Genomic DNA, 14,731 nt, shown 5'->3' with positions numbered 1-14,731 from the left:
ATTTACGTTTTATACGCTGATTCCATTGAAACGACACCCAGCAATGTGATTCATTCATTCTAAATCACAAAACTCGCAAAGTTACCAAAACACCCCCAAAACACCCCCTAACCCCCTAACAAACCAGAAACCAGCACCTGCTAGGCCTATCCTAGCATCCCTACTATTATTTCCCTATTTTCCCCGATTTTTATCGCACCTAATACTACCCCAGTACACCCAGTATTGTCCCCCAGTACCCAAATCCCAGCCAAAACCCACCCAATTCATGTATACAGCACCCTACCAGCCTGCTACCCATCTACCCCCACCCCCTACCCATTTTCCTACCCCCCTATCCAGCACCCCAGCACCCCATCCCCGCCCTAGCAACCCCTACCGGGTCCCCAACCTGCCCCTAGAGCCCACCCGGTCACCCAAAAGCCAGCTAACCAGCCGGGCCAAAGCACTACAGGTCGGGCCACATCTAGAATGAACATTCTGGTGCCACACCTTCGAGCACAAAGCAGCCTACCCATTTTTATCCTTTTTGGGACGTTCTGAACCCGGCATTTATCACAGAAAACAAAAATGCGCAATGCAGATATTTGTTGATATCCCAATTGGGCCAGTGCAGCATTGTAATGGCGGCCATTTTCTGGCTCAGTGTGGCAGTGCGTACTTTACGCCAGACATTACAATGGAGCTCGACGTCCTTGCCGCACTTCATTATAATGGCACTACATGGTCTGGTGCGAATTGAGGTGGAGGAGGTGGATGGAGACGCGGAGACGGTGTGCGGATACGCGGAGGATGCGTATACGCGGAGAGGGCGGGTGGAGAGGGCGCGCTAAATAAGGAAATGTGTATACGCAGAAAGGGCGGGTAGAAAAAAACGCACCGATATGCGGATACACAGAAATGTGTATACGCAGAGAGGGAGGGCGCACGGAGAGGGCAGACGCGCGGAGAAGGAGCGCAGAGACACGTTGGGGGTGGAGATGGCGGGTGCGGAGGGGATTGAGGCTGGGGAGGGGGCGTGCGGAGAGGGAGAGGGGGCGTGCGGAGAGGGAGCGCGGATACGCGTATTTGCGGAGAGGGCGCGGAGAGGGCGGATGCGTGGAGGGCGTGTGTTAACACGTTAACGTGTTGAGAGGGTACGCATTGACGTTGACGCGGAGAGGGTGGAAAGGGCGGGCGTAGAAGGGATTGAAGGAGGAGAGGGCGGGCGGAGACGAGTTGAGGGGGTAGAGAGGGTGGGCGGAGACGCGTTAACGCAGAGAGGGTCCGTGTAGACGCGTTAACACATTCAGAGGGTGGGCGCGGAAGGGATTGAGGGCGGAGAGGGCGGGTGGAGACAAGGTAAGGGGGGTGGAGAGGGCAGGCAAAGACGCGGAGAGGGTGGAGGAGGAGCAGGCAGCAATGGAGGAGACAGAGAGAACAGCGGCGGAGGGGCGAAAGACGCGTGGGAGCCGGAACGCTCGCTGGCCTGTGCGTGAGAGCGAACTCCGTCATTTGCCATCCACGAGTACTCACGTGTCTCGTTTCGTCTCTCTCCCTATCTCCTTCACACGCCCGCCTCACTCGTCTATCACACCGCCCTCGTCTGGATCGTCTCTCCCTCGCTCTCGTCAATATGACCCAAAGCTCGTGAAAGCATGCCCGGGGGTGACACATCGTGTTCCCTGGGATGCCATACAGCTTGCTCTGGTACTTTGGCGACCTCTTCGACGTCGACAGGGCTCAAGGGCTCAACACTGACTCAAGGGTCCGTGTTCATGGTCCTGCTCTGTCCCTCCTCTATTCTCATCTTGCTCGATGTTTGTTTATTCCGCAGGTGATTCCGACTCCTCACGGGCTCTCAGTCATAGGCATGTTTTCACTTTTATCTCCATGATGCTGTTATCTTTGCTGATTTTTTCCTGTTGGTTTCCAGGTGTGATCCTGCCCATTCACATGCGGCCACTGTGCAGGCACCCATAATATTTTCTTGTGAGTTCGTGTTCGGTTTCTGCATCACGATGTTGATCGTTGACTGATCCATGTTTTTTTTCTTACGTCCAGCGAGAGCAACGGTGAGTACTTCATGCCCTTTCTCTGTACACATTGGCTAATCACAATCGTTGATGGGTTCAGATGATCCAGCCATGCTTCATACGCGCTTTGATTTGCAGATATCGAGGCACATATACCATGGTGAGTCTGTTTGTCATTTACTAACCTTATTGTGTTTACTCACTCAATTTGTGCAACATTTTCCCACAGATCATCGAACTTTGCACCGGTCTCGCACTATACGCCTGGTACAAACATGTCTATCATCAATTCTTGTACGTATTCCCCTGCGGCTTGACCTTCATGTCGCTGATCAGGTGCTGTCCGTCCTCGTACCTCCAGTTCGAATTCTGATTTTTCAGGCGTTCGGTGCTGGTACTCATCCGAACATATATAAGCCCACGGTTTGTCCCCTTTTTTTTATCCACAGCCCAAACTTCACTCATTTTATGGCTGCATCTGCTTCACCGGCAGGCTCTCAAGAACACTCCAGATCTCCTTCGCCCACACTCTCTGACTCAATACCATCTCTCGTATCTATTACTGACTCTGACGACAACATCAGCGAACTCGACAACCTATCTACATTGTTTCCTTGTACCATCCCGGTTCCTCATCCACACCTACGCTCATCTTCTCGGTCACCCTCTCCGATATCGACCACACCTTCCTCATCTTCTACTTCACCCACACCGTCGGATTCCGGTTCTGACTTCTCTCTACCTGCTCTTGACGACATAGTTGACTTTCGTCCGCTCGGTCCGGCTCTCCCTCACCTCCTACATTTCACGTCTTTGATCTTGCCTTCAATCTCTGTCTCTATCATGATCCACAATGGCAGGGTCTTCGTCAACACATTCGCAATCAGACAAGCGTCCTCGTCGCTCTACCGGCGCTGCTCGAACCTCCAAACGCAACAAGGTTGGACCCGCTGCCCCAACACCCGCTTCCGCAGCTTCCTTTTCTTCCTCATCGAGTGCGCAAGGAGGCTCGCCGGCGGTTCACTCAGCCCAATCCATACCGACGCCGGACTCGACCACTACTTCGACGGGTTCTTCGTCGAAGACAACCGCACAGAAGAAGATGGACAAGTTTAACGAAAAATGGGGGCCGGAGCTGACTACGTTAGAGGATATACTATGTGTGTATCTTTCTTTCTTATTTGTTATCTTAGTTGAAGCTCATAGCTGCTGCAGCGAAGTTTTGAACGGGTGGAAGACAGACGACGCGAAATCTGTTTACAAGAAGTATAAGATGCCGCCGGGGATTGAGGAGGGAGAGGATGGGGTTGTATGGTATACATTCTCATGCACCAAGTGAGGTTCCTTTATGCATGAGCCTTTCAAATTCTGTGCTAATATATTGTAACTTCTCTTCTAGGTGCAAGCATGTCGTCAAGCGGGCTTGCTACGATAATTCAACAAGTAACTTATGGGACCACGTCAATGCCAAACATCCCGAGCTTCCGGTGAACCAAGGAACTGTGACCAATTTTGCTCGTGGCTCGACATACACTCCCGAGAAGCTCCGTCTCTATGAAGTCTTCTGGTGCTGCTCGTCCTCTCGACCGTTCTCAATCGTCACCGATGAATGGCTTTTGAAGATCTTCAGTATGTTCCACCCTGGTTTCAAGGATTGGTCTGAACAGACGATCTCGCGTGATACCCACGAGATCTTTAAGATCGGTCAGAAGAACATCACAAAGGTCATTTGAGTAAGTTTGAGTTTTTTATTCTCTATGATCTATTGATATGTGTATTGACCCAACCTTCACAGGCTACTCCAGGCCGAAAGCACATAGCATTCGATGGCTGGTCCTCCGCAAACGCACTCACATTCATCGGGCTCAATCTCTACATGATCTATAACGGCGAACTCTGCTCCATCCTACTTGATTACGTGCCCATCGAGACTGTGCATACCGGCCGCCAACTCGCAGAGCACATCTATGGTGCTATCAAGACATACGATTTCGAGACCTCCGTAAGTCATAATTTCTCTTTTTTGTCAAAGAGTGATGCTAAATCTTTGATGTAGTTGTTTGGAGGCATTGCCGACAACGCCGCAAACAACTTCACCGCTCTCGATCGTCTCGGCAGAATGCTGCTGGAGAAGTCTCTCCTCAGCCGTACAACTGCTGTGTGTTGCACTTGCCACACGTTCAACTTGGTCATGAAGGTGATTTCTTTTTAATTGTTTAGTGTCAGAAGAGATTCTCATGCGACATGCTTTTCTTTCACCGTAGGCTATCTTCGCCACATTCAACTCGAAGAAGAAGAAGACTGGTGATGGTAAAGGAGAGGATGATGAGGAGGAGGATGGCAATGAAGGTGTCGATGAGTTAGATGCGGAGGAAGACCTCGAAGATAATGAGCAGAGTGAGGAGGAAGATCTCGAGGATGATGAACACGAGTAGGAGAGAGCGACAGATGATGAGTCGGATGATGGAGAGGTTGACGAGGACAGGGAAGAGTACGATGAGATAGAGATGGAGGAGATGCGAGAGCTGATAGAGGACGAGCTCAACCTCGATTGGCGGGTACTGAAGAGCCCATGTCTGGCTATCCAATGCATCAAGCTCATCGCTCGCCGCACACACTTCAGCTCTACCCGTCGACGTGCCCTCAGGCAGTATTGTGTGCAGAAGAAGGTTCCCGAGAAGATTCTACCCCGTGCAGTTGTCACTCGCTGGACGTCACTCACAAACACCATCGCTGTCACACTCCAGATTCGCCCCGCCGTCGCACTCCTCACCAAGAATCCCAAGCACAAGCTTATGCATCTCGCCCTTGACGAGGAGCAGTGGACGTTTCTCGGTCATCTTTATCCCATCGTTGATGTGAGTACTCTCAATTTCTGCTTATCTGGTCATTCTTATATTTGTCTTTTTGTTAGCAATTCTGTCGGGCCATAGTCCACCTCGAGGCTCGTAACCGACCGTTCCTCTATGAAGTCATTCCCAGCATGGACAACCTCATCACCTTCCTGGAGGACAAGGCCAGCGACGAGAACCTTCCCATTGCAATCCGCACTGCCGCCTTCAACGGTCTAAAGATCATGAAGAAGTACTATGCCCTCACTGATGACTCAATTCTTCCGCGCTGTGGCATCAGTAAGTCTTTATATCTCATTCGTTTCTTTGCCTATGCTTATGTTCTTTTGCATTCTAGTATGCCACTAGTGAATGACATGGGTAACCCACGGGTCAAAATATACCTACCCGGACCCGACCCGGCCTGTACCCGGACCCATCGGGTACGGGTTATACGGGTACGGGTAAATGATCTGGGTTTTGGCGGGTCCACGGGTCAAGTACATACCCCGGGTCAATTCCAGGTCTAGTCATTTATACCATTGTAGAGTCTATATGAGCACTCAAATAAAGCGTGTACTTACCACATAACGGTCTATCTGATGTTCTGCATGGCACATGGATGCCAAGTTATCGCAAAATGGGCCAGTGAGTCACATTTGAGTCAAATCGCGGGTAAGAGAAGATGAAGTACATGTAGAAAAATGAACAGGTAGACAAAATTACTTATTCAATTGAATCCCAACCATCCTCGAGTGCCTCCTCCTCACCCTCCACTTCTGGCTGTGTAACGACACCCATAATATCAGAATCTTTGGTCAAACCCATGAGACTCCAAGCACCGACACATAAGAGTGCACGGGTTGTCTGTACAGAGAGCCGGTTACGGACATGAGAGAGAAGAAGTTGACCACGGCTGAAGAGCCGCTCAACGTTGACCGAGGTGGCTAAGACAGAAGTAGTTATCCATTAGCAACGTATAGGATAAATGTGAACTGTAAAAAAACAAAGACATACCCGGAATGCTAAGGTAGTCCAAGGCCATCCGTGACAGCCGAGGAAAGATATCTCGCCGTTCATGCCACCAGAGAAGTGCATCTTCAACTCGTTCGACCAGGAGACTGAGATAGTGATCTACCTCGTGTCGATGAGCTGATGTAGCCGGTGCAGCAAGAGAAGGGAGATTGTCGAAGATGTTGCCGTCTGAAGAAGTAGTCTAAGAAAAGTATATAATGCAAGATTAGCAAAGTAAGCAAGGAGAACTAGAGACAAAACAAAATACTTACTGATGCAGCAGGAAGAGCCGTAGGAGCAGTATTGGCACCATCGGGCATAGGTCTCTGGGCATAAGACCTATCAAACTCATCACGGACAAGTGCCTCGGCATTATCAATCCACGAAGACTCCCAAGAGATGGTCTTGAAGTACTGGAGCTTGTACCGAGGGTGTAACACTATACAAAAAAGAGAAGTAAGCAATCGAGGCATATCAACGTATAGACGGACATAGAGAGCATACCCATTGCTATACGATAATTTTCTGAGTCATCTGTCAAGTTATAGTAGCGGTTGAGAGTCCTCTTGGCAATACCAAGGGCCGCACGGATAGAAAGTCGATACACCGGGTTGAGAGCATTCGAGCTAAAGACAAAGTTGATATGGTCCATGGCAGGGATAACCGCAGCAAGGTTAGGTGAACCTCGAGAGAAGTATAGTGTAGCGTCTTTGAGGACCTATAAGGCATGACAATAAGTGATACTATCAGATAGCATGTGAACGTAGAAGACGAACCTTGAGCTGATCTCGCAGCTGGCCAGCAATAACCCACTCATCCTCTGAAAGTTCGTACTTCCACAGATCCATCTTTCGGTCCTCGGTAATCTCGTTGATAAGAAGGCGGTGCTTGATGGCAAATTCTAACATGTCGAAGGTTGAGTTCCACCGAGTCGAAACATCTCGGGGCATCAACCGAATGGGAAACTCGTTCTTTTCGAGAATTTCGTACCAAACCGGGAGTATAATGGTAGTTGAGTGAATAATAGCGAAGGCAAGCTTGCGAATCTATCAAAAGGAAGATGAGAATATGGTATAGGTAACAGTGAAAAGGGGGTACCTTCACAAGGACTAGACGAATGGGGGCTATACTCTCCTCCAGGTCCTGCTGTTCCTCCTCCGTCAATTCATCCACCTCATCAACCAGTCCATCCACATCATCCTTCGATGCATCATCACCCACCCCATTCTCCGCTACTGTAAGCCTCTCTTCCCAATCCAAATCCCCTGCTAACGCCCTCAACTCCCTCTCAGCCTCATCGAGAGCTGAATTGGCCTTCTTGTTGGGGAGATCGAATTGTTTGAGTAGAGATTTAGCATCAAGATTAACGATGTGAAGGAAACAACGGGTGCGGCTGGCTTCACCATCAAAGGACTCAATCAGTTCTCCGAGCTCTTCGACCATTGTGTTTTTTTGGAGGCATTGTTGGCGGTGACACTGAGCATCTGTGCAAAAACATAGTTAGACTACCATCAATCCGCAAGAAGAACACTAAACTACCTTATCCGCAATTTCAAACTCATCAAGGATCTCAGCAAAAGTGGCAGCAAGATTGATGCCAGAGTGAGACTAGAGGGAAAAAATATTGAGCCAGAGCAGTAAGAAATATAAACAAAGACGAAGAAAGTACCTTGGCGACCTCAACAATATCCAAGATCATCGAGATAGGAGCACCATTATGTTCAAAATGAACAGTGAGAGCGATATAGGCCTTGTGATTTGGAGACGTCCAAGCATCAGTAGCAAAATTGAGGGCCCCGTCATACTCCTAGCATGTTCCAGATAGTCAGCATTATATAATGTAAAATGAGTGTGAGATTGTACGCACCCGTAACATCTTTGCGATGCGCTGACGAGCCTTAGCAAAGACAGCCTTGACATCTCGCGAGACCGTACAATCTGAAGGAATATATGTACCAGGCTGGCCTGTCTTCATCAAACAATGAAAACCATGATTGTTCACAATCTTGAAAGGACGTAGGCTCTCAGAAACCCAGCGTATGAACTCAGCTCTATGGCGAAAGTTAGACTTACTATAGTTTGAACCATGGTAGAGTGACCACTAACCTCGACTGCGTCCATGTATGAGCCCGGTGAGAGTACAGCACCTCACCCTTTCCTTTACGCTCAAATGCTGTCGTGATACTACCATCACGCAGGAAACCTCCCATGATCTTGTTACGGACCTCTGACGCATCCTTCGCCTGATCAGCTGTATTAATAATTTCATCGCCCCAGCACTTCTTCGCATGTTTCCGCAGGTTGGAAGTCGAGTTGTGGTCCTTGGAGTCGAGGAACCGATTGACGATGCGTGACTTGCCCTTGCAAAAGCGGGCATTGCAGCGAAAGGCATGATAACGACGAGTCTTCTCGTACTTGACCTCCGGTGTTGGGTCGAAGAAGGTGTAGATAGGGCGAGTCCAGGTCTTCGCAAGCCGCTCTGGAAGTATAAAGATCAGAAAAAGTTAGTGATGTTCAAGAAAATAGACATGAGTAGTTTCATACCTCGCTCAGCCTCAGACGATTCTGCAGCGCTCTCTGCACCACTATCTTTATCGGTGGCATTGGTCTTCTCCCCGTCTGCCCCATCCTCTCCATCCTCTCCATCATCCTCAACCTCATCCTCGCCATCATCCTCATCATCAAGCTCAATGACCGAGACTCCTCTCTGTCCCGTCTGGCCCCGTCCACGGGTCTTCTTCGACGTTGAAGGAGCCGGTGTGGCTGATGGGGCTCGAGAGTCCTGCGAAGTTGCGCGCGACACGGATGCACTCGAAGGCACAGGCTCTACATGTAGAGTCTGTGCACTGGATGACTTGGACTTCTTCACTTTGGTAGCGTCGGCAGAGGTCCTCGTAGCTGCGCGAGGGCGTTTCTGGCGGGAGCCGGAGTTGACAGATGCACTCATTGTTGACGATGAGGATAAAAAGGGTGATTGTGGGGGTGCTGACTAGTGAATGGATGAAGAGGGAGGTGATGGGGATTTCGTGCAAGATGTAGGGATTGTAGATATCCGAGGAGTCAACGTCAGAGGAGTCAACATCAGAGGAAGAGTCAGACGCAGAAGAAGAATCAGTGTCGGAGGAGTCCGAGTCGGATTTAACGTCGAGTCGATGGTTCTCTTCAAGCTCGGAGACTGGAATAAGGTCGGGGAGCGAGTCGGGGAGTGAGATGCCAGAGAGTGCAGGAGATGTGAATAGAGAGCTGTTCAGGATCGAGAACAAAGAAAGGGCTGGAGAACTGGGGGCAGAAGATACAGATGCTGTTGAGAATGAGGGCATAAGACGAGCTGTAAGCACTGTGAAGAATATGTAGACAAAGATCAGCAGTTTTATATTGCATCGAGAGTGGTGGCACTTGTACCTTGCATACTGATACAAATTGTACAAGTCAGAGCTCCGTAACGGAGCAAAATCGAGCATAGCACCTGCAGAACACATGGATCAAAGCGAGGTCAGCCACGCAGCAGCAGAAACAATAAGGAAATGCACGTACATTGCTCAAAGGATTTGATCGTCGGAAATATTTGTTCTTGAACGAGTCATGTGTGTCCCGCGAATCGAGGATAACAAGCCACAGCTGACCGACCCACATTGAAGCATATGGATGAGCACGATACACGATGCCTGATAAGTGTGGATATCATACCTTCTTGCGTAAATGTGGTTAAGGACAAGTGCTAGAACATGCAATCGCGAGTTGGTGTGAGCTGATAAATAAACCAGAGGAGTACAATGTGTACGTACAATTAAGCACGGAGCTGAAACACGACTACCTCGTTGAAGATACTGCTCAGGTGTATATAAAGGTAGCCATGGTCGGAGGGTCAGCATGCGCAATGTCTAAGGGATAAAGGAAACAAAAAAGGAGGGCTGTTAGCTTGTGTGAGGGCGAGAGTAAGCGAAACACCTGAGCTCCATGTTGCAAGTGTTGATCTCACAAGAGTGAGGCATACAGTCATTCATGACCCTTTGGAACAGGACCTGGCTTTGGGATAAATCGGCGCCGGGCTCCATCCCTTGCATGTAATCTCCCGGAGTTTTGTTCAGATTCTTGGCATAGGTACTGAAAGTCCCATAGAATATTTTGGAGTTTCAATATTGCTCAGGCCATATATAGTACTTCAGTCTTCTCGGAAATCTCATATTTCTGAAACATGCACCCTATCTAGTTTCTTATAGAAGCTCCCGACAAGTGCAGAAACGAGTGCAGACTAGAGGTATAGTATGAGAGTATAGAAATATCACGTCACATATGAACTTACGAGGGGATATGTTGATGTTGACCAGAATATGTGGATTTGGGATGCCAGGAAGTCAAAGAGGATGGTGACAGATTAGCCGTATATGGGAAATCTAGTCACAATGCCTCCCATAGAAGGCTAATCAGCGTGACTGATCGTCACATCCCAAATCCTCATATTCGAGCTGATAAGGAACTTTTCATGCTGATTGGCCTTGCTCTCCTCCTGGCTGGCTGAACTGTCGAAACTTTTTACATGAGACGGTAGACTCAACTGAACAGAATACTTTAGATGAGAAGAATTTTCACGAAAATGTAATGCATCGGTTACCGAGGGCAAATCGCTATGGTCCATCCCAAAGCGGCATGAATGACTGTACGCATTCGGGGCTACCGGTGACCTAAATGTGCCATTCCAAAGGGATACTTCGAATGTTGATGAGAAGAAGTTCACGGCTCACACTTGGACAGAGACACAGCATAAGTACATTACATGTAAAATATGTATTGAGGCAAACACATCAAAGGCGAGCAGAAAATGTAACAGATTGAGTACGTGTGGCGCAAAGCCCCTGTTCTCTCCCAGAACAGTGAATGGCCTTCACCAACTGGGAACGTAGCGAGCGGCGAAGAAGCCGTCTTATATTCATTCGTGAATCTAAAAAGAAGATGTAACAGTATTGAATGAGCACAACTGGGGAGAACACAGACAGGGAAGACTCAAACAGACAGGTAAGACTTACCATGTGGCCCACCTGGACAAACAAGCTCGACCATGCAAGCAGATTGACATGGCCCACCAATGCACATGCATACTCACAGAAGAAAAGAAACAAAAATGGTTACAATAAGAGAGATAAGTCAGTACTGCGATTGAGAAGAAGAAAGTGAACCGACGCACTGTAGGGTATCAAACAATCCCACCGCGATGCAGCCTGTGTGTGCGAGCCAACCTCGACACACCGGACTACCCTCGCCCTCCTCGAAGACTCTCCCCTGCCAAAAAGAAAGAGCTGTAGAGCCTCGAACAGTGGACACAAACGTGTCAAACACCATCCTCGACTCCACACACTCAAAGTCCGGGTCCAGGAAGGAGCTGCAGGCCCGAGAACGGTGGACACAGACGTGTCAAACACCGCCTCGGGTCCGTACGCGCTGATGAGGAGGTCGAAATTGCAGTGGAAGATCGTTGCGCGGATGGTGCGCGAGTGTCGTGGCTCAGATGGTGAGCAGGTAGCGAGTCGTGAGAGACGGAGAGGGGAGAGGGGAGAGGGAAGAGGGGAGAGTCGCGAAGGGAAGCGATGTCGACGAGGGTTTAAAGAGGGGAGGGTGACAGTGGTGCTCTCATGCACAGACCCGCGGGTACGGGTACAGAGCGGCGCGCGGTCAACGTTGCGTGTTCGGAGTTCTCCAGGACGCGTCAGCACGCGCTTGTCGCCTGTCCTCCGCTTTCTCTCCTCGCTTACCGCGCCCCTTTGCTCTCCCCTCACCGCGCCTCGCTCTCTCCTCTCCCCTCTCTCTTGCTCCCTCTCTCGCTCCCTCTCTCGCGCTCTCCTTCAAAGCCCGAACGCGAACGTGATCTGGTTCTCAAGCGCAAAAGGTAAGTTCCTTTTGTTTTCTGCTTGATCTCCTCACTCACCGCGCCCTCTCCCCCTCTCTCCCTCGGAGTCCGAACGTGATCTGATTCCAAAACACAAAAAGTAAGTTTTATTTTCGTTTTTTCCTCATTGCACCTGCTGACGCGTTCCTCTCTGCACTCCTCTCTCGCGCCCCCTCCCCCTCTAAGTCCGAACGTGATCCGATTCCGAAATGTGAAAGGGTATCTTTTTTTTTTCTTTTTCCGTCCTTATTGCACCTACTGACACATTCCTCTTCATCTCATAGACCCGCACTCCCTCCCCCAGGCGCACATCCTCCGTACCGCCCTCCTCGACCTATTCCGAGTGTACAACAGACCGTGCGAGCTTGACACGTCGTGTCCTCGTGCCCAGTCTGTTGTAGCTCCTTCTACCTGTGCACTCAACCTGCACTCTGCGCAGCCGGGCCCCCTTGTGCTGCTCGGATCTGTTCGCATTCTCGTGCGTGTTCTGTTTTGTGTATAGCAGAGCACATAGGCTTGACATGTTGTGTCCCTGTGTCTACTCTGCTGTAGCTCTTTGTTTTTTTTTTTGGTCCGGTCACGCATTTCAACTTGCAATCAATCGGTGTGTTTCTCAATTTTTTGCTGTGATGTACTGACTCAGTATATCTATCTTAACTTGTAGCATCTCCACATGGCTCAGCCATCAACATCAATCATTGTGTCCAGCTCGATGACCCCTGCCCGTCTCTCATTCTGTAAGTCTTTTCCATCTAGTGATTTTATCTGTATTTGTCCGTGTATTGTGCTAACAGCTCATTTGTATAGTACCGGCCGCGCACTGGTGGCTCGGTGCCCAAAACCTTGTCGAGCAGAACTCGGCTCACCCAACAAAAAGTTCCACAGAACGTAAACGTCTTCGTGAGAGGCTTGCGCTCCTTCGTGGCTGGCTCGACCTTCGCGTCTTCGTTTATTGGAAGCGTCAAGACAAATCTGGATACTCCGTCCCGTGTATCCCGGGGGAGGAGTATGAGCTGGTGAAACAGTGCGCTCTGGTTTTACATGAGCCTCGCATTGGTCAAGGGATGTTCAAGCTGTGGCTTCCCCCCACAGACTCTCCCTTCTCGGAGCCTGCCCCCGATCCTCCAGTTCCAGCCCACCTTCGATACCCTTCCCGACCTTCTGCAATGTGCATCGGTCGCATTCCCTCTACTACCGAAGTCAGTTACCTGGGCTATTGCGACTGGTCCCAGTGTGTCACTATCCTCGCGTGCAACATGACTTGGTTCCCTTCGCCACCTCCGCAGACTCCGGTCTCTGTCTACGAAGATGGATATTGGGGGCCGTACGAATACACCCTCACTCCCCAGCCATTTAACCGACATGCCCCTTGGCTTATCTACATTCCTCTTCGCCATCCTATTTTCCGTCTCGAACTCTTCCATCATTGACGTAAACAATTTTGGACGTCCGTCATCTGTGAAGTCACTCGAGATGGAAAGAAAGTTCTCCATACCACCAATCTGCAGACTCTGCGCCCGGAGCTCTACCAAGAGATCTCGAGGACGTGCTTCCGCCTCTGCCACGAAGTCCGCGACCTCCTCCCTTTGGTCCTCACCCTCCGCAACCATCTTAATCAAGTTGTCAACGACGAAGACTTACCCCGTGGTTTACTCACTCGGACGCTGGCGGCTGTTGGGCATCTGGAACGGGGTGTTCTGGGGTGGAAGGATTTTCTCTTCACAGTTCGTACTGTGTCACGATGTGGCCTCGAACTACATGCATTCCTTTCTTGGGCTTGTGATGTCCGGGTCTACCCCAACACCGGCACCCCGGGGCAAGAAAATGTCAGAGGCGCAATATTCGAAGACGGTGACTTCGACATCTTCCTCACTTTTGCGAAGGCCAGCAATCCCGTATACCTTCGCTTGGAGGAGCGGCCTGTTCCTCCCGGTCACTGGCGGTGCTTTGGTCCATCAGATTCTCGTTCTGTCAAGAGTGGTCCTGTTGAGTATGGACAAGGTATCTTCTATTTTTCCATATTCTATATTGTATTCATGCTGATAGTTTCATTTCGAAGGTGATAGGCAGAGCATGGAGGCTTTCTACTACCCTCCACCCGGTTCTGAAGGCCTTACCTTTGAGCGCGAGGCTCGAGGTATGCATTCACTGAGTGTCGCTGCTGCAGTGGCTCCTTATTTTGCCGCACATGTTGCTCGTCAAGAGAAACGTGAAAAGGCTAGAGAGCAATGGAAAGCTGCTCATACGTGTAATTTTCTTTCTCTTTCTCTTCCCCCACTGATTAAATTGGACCTAGGTGCCCAAGAAGCCTTCGGACGTTATCAGTATAGGGCCTTGGCAGGTCAATTTTCAACACAACTCTTTCCGTTCCTCAATACCGACCGTCCATCTTGGTTCCCTGCACCTCATCCTGTCTTCGAGCGTGCCTGGGAGCGTGTCTACTCCCAATCGCTCAAACCCAACACAGACGTTGTTCGCACATTTGCCCCTCCGTTCGAAATCCTCCTCAACGGTGACGAGGAGACCCTTGCTCTGCGACGTCTGGCGTATACGTACCTTTACCCTACGCTATGTGCCCGCCGCACGCTGGCTTTGCGGGATCTAGCAGTCTGTCCGTTGTCGAAGCACGAGTGGCGCCAAGTCACAACAGGTGCTACAGTGGCGCACAAAAAGAATGCAGGTGGCACTGTGGCCCCGACCATGATCCGATTTTTTTTCAGTCATGCTATGTGATCTTGCTCGGTCTTTTGCATCATAAAATAGGCCTATATGTGGTGTCTTCGGAATGTGCAAGTTCTGTGTGAATAGCTATAAATATAGTTGTAGAATGCCAGATTTGAATATAATCGATGATATTCTGATATTTTTGTTTGCACTTGGAAGACCTCATCAAATCAGATGAACCAAAGTATCTACATGCTATTGAGAAGGTATATTACAAGATTGGGTATGCAACTGGACAGTACGAAATTCNGGTGTGATTCTGGCTA

The 14,731-nt window shown here is 49.8% G+C and overlaps 7 protein-coding genes across 7 annotated transcripts; 3 read left to right on the top strand and 4 right to left on the bottom strand.

Annotated features, from left to right (window-relative positions):
- Positions 1–708: 708 nt before the first annotated feature.
- On the bottom strand, positions 709–1,494 carry STEHIDRAFT_151329 (uncharacterized protein; the record flags this gene model as incomplete). The annotated part of the gene is made up of 2 exons (XM_007298517.1): positions 709–829; positions 881–1,494. The coding sequence occupies 2 exons, from the start codon at positions 1,492–1,494 to the stop codon at positions 709–711; spliced, it is 735 nt and encodes a 244-aa protein (XP_007298579.1).
- A 1,942-nt stretch (positions 1,495–3,436) lies between these two features.
- On the top strand, positions 3,437–3,939 carry STEHIDRAFT_27866 (uncharacterized protein; the record flags this gene model as incomplete). The annotated part of the gene is made up of 2 exons (XM_007297859.1): positions 3,437–3,739; positions 3,811–3,939. Coding segments are annotated over 2 exons (432 nt in total), but the record flags the coding sequence as incomplete, so codon positions are not given.
- Positions 3,940–4,822: 883 nt separating this feature from the next.
- On the top strand, positions 4,823–5,130 carry STEHIDRAFT_33216 (uncharacterized protein; the record flags this gene model as incomplete). Its single annotated transcript, XM_007297863.1, has 2 exons — positions 4,823–4,873; positions 4,930–5,130. Coding segments are annotated over 2 exons (252 nt in total), but the record flags the coding sequence as incomplete, so codon positions are not given.
- Positions 5,131–5,572: 442 nt separating this feature from the next.
- STEHIDRAFT_46290 (uncharacterized protein) lies at positions 5,573–5,912 on the bottom strand (the record flags this gene model as incomplete). Its single annotated transcript, XM_007297922.1, has 2 exons — positions 5,573–5,793; positions 5,864–5,912. Coding segments are annotated over 2 exons (270 nt in total), but the record flags the coding sequence as incomplete, so codon positions are not given.
- Positions 5,913–6,264: 352 nt separating this feature from the next.
- On the bottom strand, positions 6,265–6,906 carry STEHIDRAFT_43072 (uncharacterized protein; the record flags this gene model as incomplete). Its single annotated transcript, XM_007297873.1, has 3 exons — positions 6,265–6,299; positions 6,365–6,578; positions 6,637–6,906. Coding segments are annotated over 3 exons (519 nt in total), but the record flags the coding sequence as incomplete, so codon positions are not given.
- A 524-nt stretch (positions 6,907–7,430) lies between these two features.
- STEHIDRAFT_47451 (uncharacterized protein) lies at positions 7,431–8,340 on the bottom strand (the record flags this gene model as incomplete). Its single annotated transcript, XM_007297994.1, has 3 exons — positions 7,431–7,667; positions 7,728–7,911; positions 7,967–8,340. Coding segments are annotated over 3 exons (795 nt in total), but the record flags the coding sequence as incomplete, so codon positions are not given.
- Positions 8,341–11,487: 3,147 nt separating this feature from the next.
- On the top strand, positions 11,488–14,474 carry STEHIDRAFT_151326 (uncharacterized protein; the record flags this gene model as incomplete). The annotated part of the gene is made up of 9 exons (XM_007298516.1): positions 11,488–11,741; positions 11,843–11,952; positions 12,026–12,219; positions 12,406–12,478; positions 12,549–12,972; positions 13,028–13,172; positions 13,250–13,742; positions 13,801–13,878; positions 14,038–14,474. The coding sequence occupies 9 exons, from the start codon at positions 11,488–11,490 to the stop codon at positions 14,472–14,474; spliced, it is 2,208 nt and encodes a 735-aa protein (XP_007298578.1).
- Positions 14,475–14,731: the final 257 nt, after the last annotated feature.

This window comes from Stereum hirsutum, assembly GCF_000264905.1.
Source record: "Stereum hirsutum FP-91666 SS1 unplaced genomic scaffold STEHIscaffold_1, whole genome shotgun sequence".
NCBI lineage: Eukaryota > Fungi > Basidiomycota > Agaricomycetes > Russulales > Stereaceae > Stereum > Stereum hirsutum.
The sequence above is the reverse complement of the archived record's forward strand: the minus strand, read 5'-3'. Positions and strand labels throughout refer to the sequence as shown.